The sequence below is a fragment of the Staurois parvus genome, unplaced genomic scaffold (assembly GCF_062004578.1).
Source record: "Staurois parvus isolate SC_StPar_1 unplaced genomic scaffold, SC_StPar_1.0 ptg000636l, whole genome shotgun sequence".
Lineage (NCBI taxonomy): Eukaryota > Metazoa > Chordata > Amphibia > Anura > Ranidae > Staurois > Staurois parvus.
The window spans coordinates 638,743-655,252 of NW_028318432.1; the positions used below are offsets into that span (position 1 = coordinate 638,743).

At 42.9% G+C, this 16,510-nt stretch overlaps 1 protein-coding gene across 1 annotated transcript in view; it reads right to left on the minus strand.

Annotated features, from left to right (window-relative positions):
* Positions 1-16,510, minus strand: part of ST8SIA6 (ST8 alpha-N-acetyl-neuraminide alpha-2,8-sialyltransferase 6) — a 147,885-nt gene that overhangs the window by 49,557 nt on the left and 81,818 nt on the right. Inside the window, exon 2 of the mRNA XM_089693707.1 lies at positions 129-182. Within this exon, the coding sequence (XP_089549833.1) occupies positions 129-182 (54 nt within the window). The remainder of the gene's footprint in view (positions 1-128; positions 183-16,510) is intronic.

Sequence of the window (16,510 nt, forward strand, 5' to 3'; positions counted from 1 at the left end):
TCTACGAAAAGTCCTGCAGAACGAATTAAATTCGTAAACCGAGGTATTACTGTACAGAAAGACACCACCTCCACCTCCTGGAAGCATGTTAACGTTATAGTGAGATGTTGATAAAAGTTCAGACTTACATGTGGCTGACTTCAGGCTTGACTAACCCCACTCTGGTGGTGATGCTGCCTGGCCTATAAGAAAATAAAGAGGGACCGTTAGATGATGCTGAGGAACTGATATAATCAGAAAGTCACTTGTTATCAGTATGCTGCTCTTATTCACAGTGCCTGCATGAACAAATATAGACATTTTTCTAGATTAGACAACAGTTGGAAGGAAACCTGTCAATGAAAAAAAAACAATAGCTAGTTGCTATTGTTGACTTGTTTTTAAAAGTGCAGGTTCCCCGGCTGTCGCCCTGAACCTTGCTTGACTACCTAGACCAGGGGTAGGCAACCTTAGAGCCGCAGGACTACAAGTTCCATCATGCCTCTGCAAGTCATAGCTGTAACTGTCAGTTTTGTAATCTTTGCAATGCCTCATGGGAAATGTGGTTCCACAACAGCTAGAGAGCCACAGGTTGCCTACCCCTGACCTAGACAGACACTGACCTGGATCAGGCAAGCAGGTCAGCTGTCCTGACACTTTTCTGGCTGCATGTCAAAGACTTACTATGTAGTAGAGGAAAGATCAGGATAGCACCCAGGCCCAGACTGGGACAAAAAATAGACCTGGGCATTTTAGACTGAGCAGCCCATTTTGCTAATGATAATATACAGTGCCTTGAAAAAGTATTCATACCCCTTGAAATTTTCCACAGTCATGTTACAACCAAAAACGTAAATGTATTTTATTGGGATTTTATGTGATAGACCAACACAAAGTGGCACATAATTGTGAAGTGAAAGGAAAATGATAAATGGTTGTCAAATTTTTTTACAAATAAATATCTGAAACGTGGCATGCATTTGCATTCAGTCCCCCGGAGTCAATACTTTGCAGAACCACCTTTCACTGCAATTCCAGCTGCAAGTCTTTTTGGGGATGTCTTCGCATATCTAGGGAGGGACATTTTTGCTCACTCTTCTCTGCAAAATAGCTCAAGCTCTGTCAGATTGGATGGAGAGCATCTGTGAACAGCAATTTTCAAGTCTTGCCACAGATTTCTCAAGTGGATTTAGGTCTGGACTGTGACTAGGCCATTCTAACACATGAATATGCTTTGATCGAAACCATTCCATTGTAGCTCTGGCTGTATGTTTAGGGTCGTTGTCCTGCTGGAAGGTGAACCTCCACCCCAGTCTCAAGTCTTTTGCAGACTCTAGCAAGTTTTTTTCTAAGATTGCCCTATATTTGGCTCCATCCATCTTCCCATCAACTCTAACCAGCTTCCCTGTCCCTGCTGAAGAAAAGCATCCCCACAACATGATGCTGCCACCACCATGTTTCACGGTGGGGATAGTGTGTTCAGAGTCATGTGCAGTGTTAGTTTTCCACCACACATAGCGTTTTTGCTTTTAGGCCAAAAAGTTCAATTTTGGTCTCATCTGACCAAAGCACTTTCTTCCATGTTTTCTGTGTCCCCCACATGGCTTCTCACGAACTGCAAACAGGACTTCTTATGGCTTTCTTCTTGCCACTCTTCCATAAAGGCCAGATTTGTGGAGTGCACGACTAATAGTTGTCCTGTGGACAGATTCTCCCACTTGAGCTGTGGATCTCTGCAGCTCCTCCAGAGTTACCATGGGCCTCTTGGCTGCTTCTCTGATTAATGCTGTCCTTGCCCGGTCTGTCAGTTTAGGTGGACGGCCATGTCTTGATAGTTGTGCCATACTCTTTCCATTTTTGGATGAGGGATTGAACAGTGCTCCGTGAGATGTTCAAAGCTTGGGATATTTTTTATAACCTAACCCTGCTTTAATTCCAAAAGATATGTCTGGCGCAAAAACAACACTGCACACCACCAAAAGAACACCATACCCACAGTGAAGCACGGTGGTGGCAGCATCATGCTTTGGGGCTGTTTTTCTTCAGGTGTAACTGGGGCCTTAGTCAAGGTAGAGGGAATTATGAACAGTTCCAAATACCAGTCAATATTGGCACAAAACCTTCAGGCTTCTGCTAGAAAGCTGAACAAGAAGAGGAATTTCATCTTTCAGCATGACAACGACCCAAAGCATATATCCAAATCAACAAAGGAATCACTTCACCAGAAGAAGATGAAAGTTTTGGAATGGCCCAGCCAGAGCCCAGACCTGAATCCAATCAAAAATCTGTGGGGTGATCTGAAGAGGGCTGTGCACAGGAGATGCCCTCGCAATTTGATAGATTTGAAGTGATTTTGCAAGGAAGAGTGGGCAGATATTGCCAGGTGAAGATGTGCCATGCTGATAGACTCCTCCCCAAAAAGACTGAGTGCTGGAATCAAATCAAAAGGTGCTTCAACAAAGTATTAGTTTAAGGGTGTGCACACTTATGCAACCATTGTCATTTTAGTTTATTTTTACTTTCCTCCACCTAAAAGATTTCAGTTTGTTGTTCAAATGAGTTGTACAGTTTATAGGTCACATTAAAGGTGGAAAAAGTTTTGAAATTATTTATCTTTGTCTCATTTTTTTACATCACGGAAACCTATCAGAAAAGATCAATCGGAAAATAAATGGATCCTTTATCGAAGAATGTATGGCCACCATAATGGTATAATGTCGATTGTTACATATTGATCAGCAGCATAAATATAATCGTATTTCAACCCAACGAATTATGAGATTTCATGATGGAAGCAGAGATGTGATTGATAACTGATTATTCCTATCAGAAGAGAATGATTGGAAAAGGAGTAGCATATTTATCGAAGTGTGATTTATGACCACCATTACATGCTACCAATAACATGAGATTGTAATTTGCACTTGTAATTTATGATTGTGTGTTAAATATCAATCAAAATCCACTTCCCCGTGTGTGGCATATTGATCAAATGGGTTGTGAACTATAGATTAACTATTCCTATCAGAAGAGATCGAACAGAAAAGAAGTCGATTAATTATCGAAGTGTGTATGACCACCATTAGATGGTGGAAACAGACATTTCGTATCGAAATCTACTTCCTCATGCGTGATTGAATGGGTTGTTGATTATAGATTGATTATTCCTTTCACAAAAGATCAACCAGAAAATAAATAGTTCCTTTGCAAAGCATGTATGGCTACCATAACAGTAAAATGTCAATTGTTACAAATCAATCAGCAACACGATATTCAGATACAACAGACTATGAGATTACGTAATGGAAACAGAGATGCGATCACCAATTTGCAATCATATCTTAAATATCAATCAAAATCCACTTCCCTGGGTGCGGCATATTGATCAAATGGGTCATCAGCTATAGACTGATTGGAAGAGATCAACTGGAAAAGAAGTCATTTACTTATTGGAGTGTGTATGACCACCATTATATAGTGGAAACAGGGATTTAATAGATAACCTATGATTGTATCTAAACAATCAATTGAAATTCACTTCCCTGTGTGTGGCATATTGATCAAATGGATTGTCATCTATAGGTCAATTATTCCTATAAGAAGAGAATGATCTGAAAGTAAACCAATCATTTATCAAAGCGTACATGGCCACCCTTAGCATTTAGTTACAGTATATGTGAACCCTTTCCTTGTAAAACAACCCATTCAGTTTAAAATAAACATGAAAGGCAAAACATTTGTGTGTAGACACAAAACATTATAAATACCTTTTTTCAGTGATCACATACTTCGTGTTCTCAGTTGCATAAGGAGTTCACAGAGCTAGGGGAGGAGAAACAGCATCACCCTGATCTTCCCAGTGCATGTCAGGACAAGTCTACTCATTGGAGAAGAGCAGGCTGAGTTCCCAGCACAGCTACAGAACTGACCACAGTGTGCTATCATGCCTATCGAGGTCAGTTTTCAGTACTCGTGCGGTGTCCGACACCCAGCTTCTCCTGCGTGTTACGTCACGCCCCTCGTGACTTCATCAGAGACTGATGAAGTCACGAGGGGCATGAGATAACGCATGGGAGGATCCGGGTGCCCGACATAAATCTGAAATCAAAGCTCCTTTAAGGTAAAAATGTGTGTACAACCACAATTCAGTACTCGTGCGGTGTCCAACACCTGCCTCCTCCCATGTGTTACGCCACGCCCCTCGTGACGTAATGTGTGGGAGGAGCCAATTGTCGGACTCCACACAAGTACTGAATTGTGGTTGTACACACATTTTTGTCTTAAAGGAGCTGTGTTCTCACATTTTATGTAAGTGCAATACTTTTAATAAATTGCTAGATTTTAAGTACTACACTATGAGAGGCTGTTCTGTGTTTATCTGAGCATTTGCACAACGGAGAAGAAAAGAAGCGTGAGTGTCTATAAGTTCGGGGAGGAAAAGATTGTCTACTTTCCCAAGAAGGAGAGACCATTTACCTCATATTTATCTATTAAGGAAAAAGTGCCTCTAGACCAGGGGCGGACTGACAACTCATGGGGCCCCCGGGCAATAGGGGATCATGGGGCCCCTGTGTCCTTGCTGCACTCTTGCTGTCTTCCCAGTTACTACAGGTTTCTCTCCTGCCAGTGTTCCTCCTCCACCTCTCACTGATGACCCTTCTGGATGAGACCCCTTCCTAAATGTGCTGACAAGCATTTTACATTTATCCTTATGTGAGTTGCTAATTGTTGTTGTTTAAATACATTTTGTAACATCTACTACACTTAGTTTGCGCACTCTACTGTTTTACTGAGATATCGGGTGTCAACGACAATGGGGGGGGGGCAGGGGCGGACTGACAACTCATGGGGCCCACGGGCAATAGGGGATCATGGGGCCCCTGTGTCCTTGCCCAAACTCAAAAAGCCTATGAAAAAGGTACCAGGGGCATCTCATGGGGTCCCCTACTGACCCTGGGCCCTCAATGGGGGATCATGAGGCCCCTGTGTCCTTGCCCAAACTCAAAAAAGCCTATGAAAAAGGAACCAGGGGCATCTCATGGGGCCCCCTACTGACCCCGGGCCCTGGGGCAGTGCCCGAGTTTCCAAATGGTCAGTCCGCCCCTGCTCTAGACCTAATAATGTTTGTTCTTGGGACTAACTCCGGAGCTGAGCTCAGTATTATTCAGGTGATGGGAGTCACGTTTGCATGAAGGTCGGTAATGTAGATTTAATTAATCACGTATGCTAAGAAGATGCATGTGCTGCACCAAGGAGGATTTGTTTGGACTTTCACAGATTGATTGAATTGACCTACTTGCTTTATTGTCACTTATAGCTTGCTATTTCTTGTATTATATAATATATAATACAACTTGGGGTTGTATTTCTTTTTAATATACTAGCACATGCGTTTATGTTGCATGCATTTATCATGATTTAGTTTAGATGTGAAGGGAGCGCCGGATATATCTTTTTAATTTTTATATTGTGCTGTACAAAGTCACGCACAAGTCGTATGTATATAATTCAGGTGTGACTTTCATTCGACTTTGAAGGGTTTACACTGAAGTCTATGGCCCCCAATTCACTCGAAAGTTGGACCTGAGTAGTGCAGGAACTACGTTCGTGCTGCGACTTGAAATCGCACATATATGAACGGTACCCATTGGGAAAATAGGGGTGTGACTTGTCATGCGACTCTGGACCACAAAGTCGCATGGCAAGTTGCATAAATGTGAATGGGCTTTTACCGCAAATCTGCATCATCTCCCCAGCCTACATAGCTCTCAGGCTCCCAGTTTTGAACGGATGGAGCTCCTGTTAAACAGCGATTGGAATACATTAAGTTAATGAAGAACGGGAGTTATGTAATTGTTTCACAGCTAACCATCCTGGTGCGATTTCAAGCTAAACCTCCGCGCTCACAGCAAGCTCCATAACAAGTGACAGGAGGCCGGTAATAAAGCCACTGCTGCTTAGAGACAAATCTTCCGTTATGTCTGTATTATGCTAAAACCACAACACACAAGCCTGCCATTCTGCAAACAACCTCCACACATTCTGCAGTCTATCCATTTTGCTGCCACATTTGAATATTCGGCTCTTGAACATAATGAAAAGGAGAAAAAGTGTCCTTTTTATGATATGAATCACGAAAAGCAGAGGTAACACCACTACATAAAGGTTAAAGTGGACCTTTCAGTGTCTTTACAAGTCCAGGATCACTTATTTATTCTCTCTTATATCATTAAAAAGTAGCTCTTGAACTCGTCAGATGATTTTACCTACTTATTCTCAGTCTGCTGCAGGAAGAAGGAAGCATTTCCTCAGTCTCCTCTCCCCAGTGATCATACTGCAAATTGTAATGTTGCATTCAGTCACAAGGTGAGAGGCTGCAGCAAGGGGCTGATCTGTGTCAGACATTTGTGAACACAGCCAAGAACAGCAGAGGCATCAGGATTTACATGGTTGTCATCTCTGAGCTGGAAGAGATAAAGGAATTGATAGATCTGCAAACTTTAAAAGAAATGTGAAATAAAATGATCCAAAACAATTAAAAAGCTCCCCATATGTCCCACATTTATTTATTTCAGGTACTTGTATAGCGCCATCAATTTATGTAGCGCTTTACATATATATTGTACATTCACATCAGTCCCTAACCCTCAAGAGGCATACAATCTAAGGTCCCTAACTTACATTCATATGCTTGGGCCAATTTAGACAGGATCCAATTAACCTACTTGCATGTCTCTGGAGTGTGGGAGGAAACCAGAGTACCCAGAGGAAACCCACGCAGGCAAAGAGAGAATATGCAAAGTCCAGGCAGGTGGTGCCGTGGCTGAGATTTGAACCAACGACCCTAGTACTGTCAGGCAGAAGTGCTAATCATTTAGCCACTGTGCTGCCCCACTGCATTGCTTCAGTACCAGTCCAGCTTAGCAGCATTGCCATTCTACATAACCATGACCTTAACACTAATATTTCCGTCACCCACTCAAAGACTATCAACTAGAAAGACAGGTTAGAGAAGTGTGACCACATTTTGTATACAGTTGTGCACAAAAGCAGGCTAGATACTGAGCCATGGGGAGCAGAAAAGAACTGTCAAAAGACCTGTGTAACAAGGTAATGGAACTTTATAAAGATGGAAAAGGATATAAAAATATATCAAAAGTCTTGAACATGACAGTCAGTATTGTTCAGTCACTTATTAAGCAGTGGAAAATTCAGGGATCTCTTGATACTAAGCCAAGGTCAGGTGGACTAAGAAAGATTGCAACTACAACTGCCAGAATAATTGCTTGGGATACAAAGAATTACCCACAGGTAACCTCAGGAGAAATACAGGTCTGGAAAAAGACTGTGGTTTTTTCAAGGAGCACAATACAACAATGCAATAAAAGTGGCCACCCGCCCAAGTCTATAACTGGCTGAAGCAAGGACACATAAACAGGCATCACATAGTGAATAAGGGGGAGAGAACAATGTTCTTGGACAACTTGCCAGCCTGCTTGCTAACAACCGAATTAACCTGTCTAACAGTATGCGTTTATAACAGGGGTTTAGTTAGCACACATTTGCAAATACATACGTAAGCCACAGAGCCACGACACGGCACCCTGATAATCTGTGGTCCTAACTCTACAATTTGTGAGTCCCCATAGTAGAGGCACATGCAACAATACCTGAACAAAAATTAGCTGCATGGTCAAGTTGCTAAAAAGAAGTCTTTACTGCGCAAATGCCACAAAATGTCACTTTATTAGGTACACCTGTTCAATGGTTTGGTAACACAAGTTGCTAAATCAGCCAATCACATGGCAGCAACTCAATGCATTTAGACATCTAGACGTGGTGAAGACGACTTGATGAAGTTCAATCCGAGCATCAAAATAGGGAAGAAAAGGGATTTAAGTGACTTTGAACATGGCATGGTTATTGGTGCCAGACGGGCTGGTCTGAGTATTTCACACACAGCCATCTCTAGGGTTTACAGAGAATGGTCCGAAAAAGAGAAAATATCCAGTGAGCGGCAGTTGTGTGAATGAAAATGCCTTGTTGATGTCAGAGGTCAGAGGAAAATGGGCAGACTGCTTCCAGATGATAGAAAGGCAACAGTAACTCAAATAACCACTTGTTACAACTAAGGTATGCAGAATACCATCTTTGAATGCGCAACACGTTGTACCTTTGAAGCAGATGGGCTACAGCAGCAGAAGACCACACTGAGTCACAAGATGTTCCTAATAAAGCAGCCAGTGAGTGTATATAGCAAATAATAAATTCAGAGCAGGCAGGCCTTGGAGGTAGCCCTTTCATCCTTGAAGTAGTATTAAACCCTCAGTATGTGCTATCCTAACACATTGAGAACAATAAATAAATATCCCCCAATAAATTATTTGTTACAACTCTTACCCCAGCACTTGCAGTTTACAATTTGCAGTGCTGCTGACTCCTGCTCTCAAGTGTCACTTCCCTGAACTTCCAGTCTTCACAGGTAAGAGTTAGCAATAGACAGTACAGTCTCCAGTCAGTCTGCTATCTTGGGTGGGGGGTGGGGTAGGGGCAGGTGAGTGCCTTTTCATCCTAGGCTATTCGGTTGTGTTTCCATTGATGTACACAGTGTAGAGAGACACAACTCTTGTGTCTGCATGAAAGGTTGACTCCATAGGACCCTGAAAGACAAAGGAGCCACCCTGAAGCAAAGAACAATGATAATAGTTCCAGCTTTAACTGGAATATAGGCAAAGATTAAAAGATAAAGAAGTTAGGCTCACACTAGTAGATATTTGAACGAATGCTTGTACAAACATTCATATCCAAATTCTCAGTACATTTGATGACTTGATGAATGTCGTTCAAAAGTATTTCAAAATTTAGTTTGCTTTTAGCATTTGTGTTTTGTACAAATGGACTCTCCCACATGCAGTGTTAGAAATGTGTTCGTTCGACAAAAAATTTACATCCTGCTCCTTTGAATCTTCCCATCACTGTGGTCAAAAACAAACATTTGACCCCACTAACGATTAAAAACTGAACAAACGTTCTTGGAAAGAAAAATGTATAGTAAAATTCTATGAGTGTACGGAAGGCCAGACCTGGAAGTCAGCTGTCAGTGCCGGACCAATGAGCTATGGGCGGAGGATACCCCACCTTGCAGCTTTGCATACACAAAGAGGTGGGGATGCTCCTAACATCATTGATGTAAATTGTTACTAAACCCCGGACCCTGCATTCACTATATCTGGTCTCCCACAGAACACAGAAATGCAATTATTTTTAGTAAATATAAACTGCTAATTACCTTTTCTCATCAGCAGTATATAGCAGTCTTGTGACTTCTATCAGTGTCCAGCAGAGCACCGGTTAAAGCTTGTAAGAGTTTTCATTCTCCTCTGATTGTCCTATGAGGCTGTGTGACCCCTGACCCTCTGTCTGGACAGCACTGATTGGTCCTGTGCTGATCACATGTACCCTTCCCAAAAAAATCCTCTCTAGCAATACACACCAAACAGAGCATGTGCAGCTTGCCCCCAAGGCTCTATTCTATCAGCAGATAGATTGAGGACAGTAGAAGGGGAGGATCAAAGAAGACAGGAGCAAACAGACTTTTTTACACAGCGCGGAGGATTAACCCCTTAGGTTCCACAATGAGTATAACAAGCATGCTTGCCGGGGGCAATTGCTGCCACTGTGGGGAGGGGCCACCCACCTATTCTACTTAGAATCAGGTCTGCAGACAATACACTGTGGCTGAGGGAGGCTGAGCACTCACTGTCACTGTTACACCGGACTGCACGCCTATTCTCTCCGCCCATTGCTTGCAGAGTTCAGTCAGATGCCATGTCAGGAACCACGAGGCGGAAACTGGAGGAGAATGCCAGCTGACCAACTGACAGCCAGTAGAGTGAAGGGGGAGGAGCTCTCTCCATTCTGAGAGGAGACCCCATGTCAAGAGAGGTATCACTGGAGGCTCGTGAAGGAAGCCAGATGCAGGTGGAGACACACTGAGCAAGGAGAAGGACGGGGAATTGACTGACACTGATCCCATCTCCCCACCATCACCAGCACCACCACCTCTGACTGATCCCATCCCCCCCATCAAACAGTGGTGATGGGGGGGATAGGGATGACATCAATGGTGGTGGTTGGGATAGAGATGACATCAGTGACGGTGGTGGTGGGGATAGGGATCACATCAGTGGCAGTGGTGATGGGGGATAGGGATGACATCAGTGATGGTGGTGGTTGGGATAGGGAGGACGTACATGACAGTGGTGATGGGGGGATAGGGATGACATTAGTGGCAGTGGTGGTGGTGAAGATAGGGATAACATCAGTGGTGGTGATGGGAATAGGAATGACATCAGTGGCAGTGGTGGTGGTAGAGATAGAAATGACATCAGTGGTAATGGTGTGGATAGGGATGACATGAGTGACAGTTGTGGGGATAGGGATGACATCAGTGGCAGTGGGGATAGGGATGACATCAAAGACAGTGGTGGGGATAGAGATGACATTGGTGGCAGTGGAGGGGATAGGGAATACATTGTTGGCAATTGTGGGGATAGGGATGACATCGGTGGCGGTGGAGGGGATGGAATCAGTGGCAATGGTGGGGATAGGGATGACATCGGTGGTGGTGGATGAGATAGGGATGACATCGGTGGTGGTGGAGGGGATAGGGATGACATCAGTGGCAATGGAGGGTCTGGGGATGACATCAGTGGCAGTGGTGGGGATAGGAATGACATCGGTGGCAGTGGAGGGTATGGGAGGACATCGGTGGCAGTGGAGGGGATAGGGATGACATCAGTGGCAGTGGAGAGTATGGGGATGACATCAGTGGCAGTGATAGGGATGACATCGGTGGTGGTGGATGAGATAGGGATGACATCGGTGGCGGGGATAGGGATGACATCAGTGGCAATGGAGGGGATAGGAATGACATTGGTGGCAGTGGAGGGTATGGGGATGACATCGGTGGCGGTGGAGGGGATAGGGATGACATCAGTGGCAGTGGTGGGGATAGGAATGACATCCGTGGCAGTGGTGGGGATAGGAATGACATCCGTGGCAGTGGTGGGGATAGGAATGACATCCGTGGCAGTGGAGGGGATAGGGATGAACCACAAATGGTTGCTGTACCCATCCCCCAGTTCATTTTTGTCGCTTGAATTATTTTTCCCATTATGGGTGTGAGTGGGGCCTCATGTCTAAGTTCAGCCTAATGCTTCACGAAGCCTGGAGCCGCCTCTGCTCACTGCCAGACTGAAGGATGCAGAAACAATACCGTGTGTGTACCAATACACATATCACTTATTTTCAGATTACAGGCGGAACAGAGTCGGGGTTTGTGATTTCATTCTCGCTCTGATTAAAGTCAGCTTCATTTTATATCTACACTAGATTTTCCGCAGAGAGGAAAATGAGACTGATGAAATAACAATAATGCGGCCAGCTTGAAAATAAAACATTATGTTGTGCACTGTGGCGTGCTCTGTGGCGTGTCGGCTCGCCTATTATTGCGCTTCTCGCTCGGTTGCAGGGTGATGTATTCAGAGTTCGTTTTGCTTCCCAGTGGCAAGGAGCAGGTAAAAATTAAAAAAAGAAAGCATTTGCCTGCTCAATTGCTTTGTGGCAACTGTTCCTGCATGACAGGGATAAGTACCAATGAAAAAATTATCATATGCCTCTACAAGATCAGCGAAAAGAGCGCCCGCATTTATAGTTATATTTTCCAGTCTGTTCATTCAGAAAGATGTGCATTATCCTGCATTAACATTTCCCAAAGCTTCTATACAGTATTCTATTTGGGGTGGAGTTACATGACGTCATCCTGCACACAGCCTGAGCTTGCACCAGAGGTGGAGTCGGGACTGGAAGTAAGAAAGCATTGTATCTGGGTGCTGGGGGACAGCTTTTGCTTTTCCCATGGCCTGCATGAGTGTATGAGAGGAAGGAGAAGGAGATATTAAAGGGGCCAGCCCTGAGCTATTGAAGGAGTGGTGGATGACTCTGGTGGATATGGAGTGAAGTAATGGTGGAATGGTGGTTTCTATGAGCAAAAGTTGACCCAGGGCTGAATGGGTGAAACAATCTGGCGAGTGAGGAGTGAAGGTGGAGGAAAACCACATGGTGTCAGACAGTGAAAGAAAGGAAATATTGAATGAGCACTTTATTTTTTATTCAGAACACTGAAAGTGGACATTTGCATTTTTATGACTTATGAGTAGCACGGTGCACTTTTTTCGAGAAAATGTTGCACTTTATTCATAATTGTACTTTATATACACTCACCAGCCACTTTATTAGGTACACATTGCTAGTACCGGGTTGGACCCCCTGTCTCCTTCAGAACTGCCTTAATTCTTCATGGCATAGATTCAACAAGGTGTTGGAAATATTCCTCTGAGATTTTGGTCCATATTGACACGATGGCATTGTGCAGTTGCTGCAGATTTATCGGTTGCACATCCATGAACCGTTGATACAAGGCAGGATGGATCCATGCTTTCATGTTGTTTACGCCAAATTCTGACCCTACCATCTGAATGTCACAGCTGAAATCGAGATTCATCGGACCAGGCAACGTTTTTCCAATCTTCCATTGTCCAATTTTGATGAGCCTGTGCGAAATGTACTCTCTGTTTCCTGTTCTGAACCAGTCTGCCCATTCTCCTCTGACTTCTGACATCAACAAGGCTTTTTCGTCCACACAACTGCCGCTCACTGGATATTTCTTCTTTTTAGGACCATTCTCTGTTAACCCTAGAGATGGTTGTGTGTGAAAATCCCAGTAGATCAGCAGTTGTTGAAATACTAAGACCAGCCCATCTGGCACCAACAACCATTCCATGTTCAAAGTCACTTAAATCCCCTTTCTTCCCCATTTTGATGCTCAGTTTGAACTTCAGCAAGTTGTCTTCACCACATCTAGATTCCTAAATGCATTGAGTTGCTGCCATGTGATTGGCTGATTAGCAATTTGTGTTACCAAGTAATTAAACAGGTTTACTGGCTGCTGAGTGTATATTGGTATTTGGACACATGAATTTTTATAGAACATTTAATTTGTATATGGACACACGTGATGTTTTATAGAATATTTATTTTTATATGATAACAAATTTATGTAAAGGTTTGCATGAACTGGAGAAGTTAATTGAGCTCATATGAATTTTTTGCTGAAGTGCTGTATATATATTTGAATAATTTCCCAAGGTTCATCCTGTTTTTTGCAAGCTGGGGATATCACATTACACAGCAAGACTAATCAGCAAACAGCATATGCTAATAGAACACTTCTTATCTTCAGGCGTAATTCTGGAAAAAAAATTAATACTTTGGTTTTAAATAGTTAGAAATTAGTTAGAACCTCTGCTGGATTTTCAATTTTTAGATATAAGAGAAACCAGAATGGTAGATGGACCATAGAAAGTTATTTCATTGTAAAACGTCAAAAGGACAAGACAACATATTTCAGGGCTAATTCTAGCAGGCTCCCTTCATCACGGCTTATACTGGCCACGCGCTACATTTTTGGATGAACATTCATACAAATATTCATTTGACCGGTCCTATGATAATTCTCAGTACATTTGATGACTTGACAAGGTACTTTCATTTGATTTTGGAATAAATGTAACTTCCTAAATGAAAACCACGTATGATATTAGAACTGTGTTCATTCAAGAAAAATTTTCCATCCTGCTCCTTCAAATTTTTTCATCACTATGGTAAAAAATGAACATCGATTTCACCCCACTATGGATTAGAAATGCAAACAAATGTTAATAAAACAAAAAATCTGGTCAGATTTAGAATTGCTGCAAAGAGTTTTCATAGCCATTAGGTTTTAATAAAACAATAAAATTTCAAGGTTAAACACGCTCTGTCGCTTAAATAAAAATGCTAAATACTTTGCCCTCTGCATATTAAATATTCATCTTTCTTGGGCCTGCACCACCAATTGCTACTACATGATCAGTTTTCAGAATCTGACACTTTTGGAAGTGTCAGAATTCTGGTTCAACGCCACACTTAAAGGGTCCTCCTGCTGGGTGTCAGTACAGGACACAGTACAGAACACAGTAGTGATATAGGACTTTGCAGGAGGAACCATAGGGCCCACCAAAGGACAACTCAGTCACAGACATTTAACTGGCCACCCATGCCTTATTTCTGCAATGCCGTTTATAAATGGCACTCCAGGAATTCATGTCCGCCTCTCCACTTTTTTCACATGATTAATAACATCCTATAGCAGGCTCCTCCAGGTGTCTTGCACACCTCTTCAGCCTACCGGCCAAATGCCCAGGGCCCTTAAACCATGGACAATCTGGTAAGCAGTTTCTGTGGTCCAGGGCGTGAGTCCGCCCTCCTATACCTCCTGTGCTACACTATAGGTCAGTCAGACTGCCCAACATGGTGAAAGGCCAATAGTGAAGTGCAAGAGGTGGAGTCAAGCTTTAAAACATTGGTGCTGGTGGAAGATCACAAGCAAGGGGCCCCGTAGGGAAGAGCAGATGTGCAATCATGGGGGGTACCTGCTATGGGATACAAATGGATCTTGACCTAGTTGTATCTGGCGTCAAGTACTCAGCAAAACATGTCACTTGACTAGAGTTATCCAAACATACACAAAAGAATTTCTGTGTACAGATCACCTACCGCAAGCTGTAAAAGGTGATTTCCAAAAGGCAAGCCTAAAGATTCATGTACATGGACTAAAACAGGCTGTTTTTTATGCCAAGCGCAAATCTCCCAGGGCACGGCCACGCGCTTGTAAACACCAATGCTTCATTGAATCACCATTTACATGCGCATACGCATACAATGTATTTCCTGAACAAGTAAACCCTGATTCAAAGAAGCTTTTGCATTTACAGGAGTGCAGCCACCTACAGTTAGGTCCATATATATTTGGACACAGGCACAATTTTAGTTTTTTTTAGGTATTTACAAAAACATATTCAAGCTATAGTTATATAATGGATATGGGCTGAAAGTGCACACTCTCAGGTGTAATTTGAGGGTATGTACATCCAAATGAAAGGAAGGGTTTAGGAATTCCAGCTCTTAAGAGTAGCCATTCCCCGTTTTTAAAGGGACCAAAAGTAATTGGACAATTGAATATAATCATAAATAAAATGTTCATTTTTAATATCTTGTTGAGAATCCTTTACTGGCAATGGCTGCCTGAAGTCTGGAACCCATAGACATTACCAAAGACTGGGTTTCCTCCTTTTTGGTGCTTCGCCAGGCTCTAACTGCAGCTGTCTTCAGTTGTTCTTTGTTTGTGTGTCTTTCTGCCTTTAGTTTTGCCTTCAGCGAGTGAAATGCATGCTCAGTTGGGTTGAGATCAGGTAATTGACTCAGCCATTGCAGAATATTTCACTTCTTTTCCTTCAAAACCTCCTGGGTTGCTTTTGCTGTGTGTTTTGGATCATTGTCCATCTGTACTGTGAAGCGCCGTGCAATCAACTTTGCTGCATTTGGCTGAATCTGGGCTGACAGTATATCTCTAAACACTGCAGAATTCATCCGGCTGCTTCTGTCATATCATCAATAAATACCAATGACCCAGTGCCACTGGAAGTAATGCATGCCCATGCCATCACACTGCCTCCACCATGTTTTACAGATGGCATTATGTGCTTTGGATCATGAGCTGCTCCAAGCCTTCTCCACACTCTTTTCTTCCTGTCATTCTGGTACGGATTAATCTTAGTTTCATTTCAATGCTTTTCCAGAACTGGTCTGGCTTTTTTAGATGTTTTTTGGCAAAGTCTAATCTGGCTTTTCCATTTCTTCAGGCTTATAAATGGTTTGCACCTTGTGGTGAACCCCCTGTATTTGCTCTTGTGAAGTCTTCTCTTGATTGTAGACTTTGACAATGATACGCCCACCTCCTGGAGAGTGTCCTTCACTTGTCTGGATGTTGTGAATGGGTTTTTCTTTACCATAGAGAGGATCCTGTGATCATCCACCACTGTTTCACTTGCATGGACAGCTCATTTGAACGATGATGTAGGTTCACAGCAACAGATTCCAAATGCAAATACCACACTCAGAATCAACTCCAGACCTTTTACCTGCTTAATTGATGAAGAAATAACGAAGGCGTAGCCCACACCTGGCCATGAAACAGCTTTTGATTCCATTGCCCAATTACCTTTGGTCCCTTGAAAAAGGGGGGATGGCTAATCCCTGTAATTCCTAAACCCTTCCTCCAATTTGGATGTACATACCCTCAAATTAAACCTGAGAGTGTGTACTTTCAGCCCATATCCATTATATAACTAGCTTGAATATGTTTTGGTAAATACCTGAAAAAAAATTGTGCCAAATATATTTGGACCTAACTGTACATCCATGCACTTGTATGGCAGGCAGTATGTGGAACGCACAGGTCCCTGGGCCATGCTAGACATAAAAAATACCTATTTTTAGTCTGTGTGCATGAACCCTAAAAGACGGTAAATGCAGCATGGAAGAGAGGTACAAATATCTATAAGAAATAAGACTGGATTGTTGACTGAGT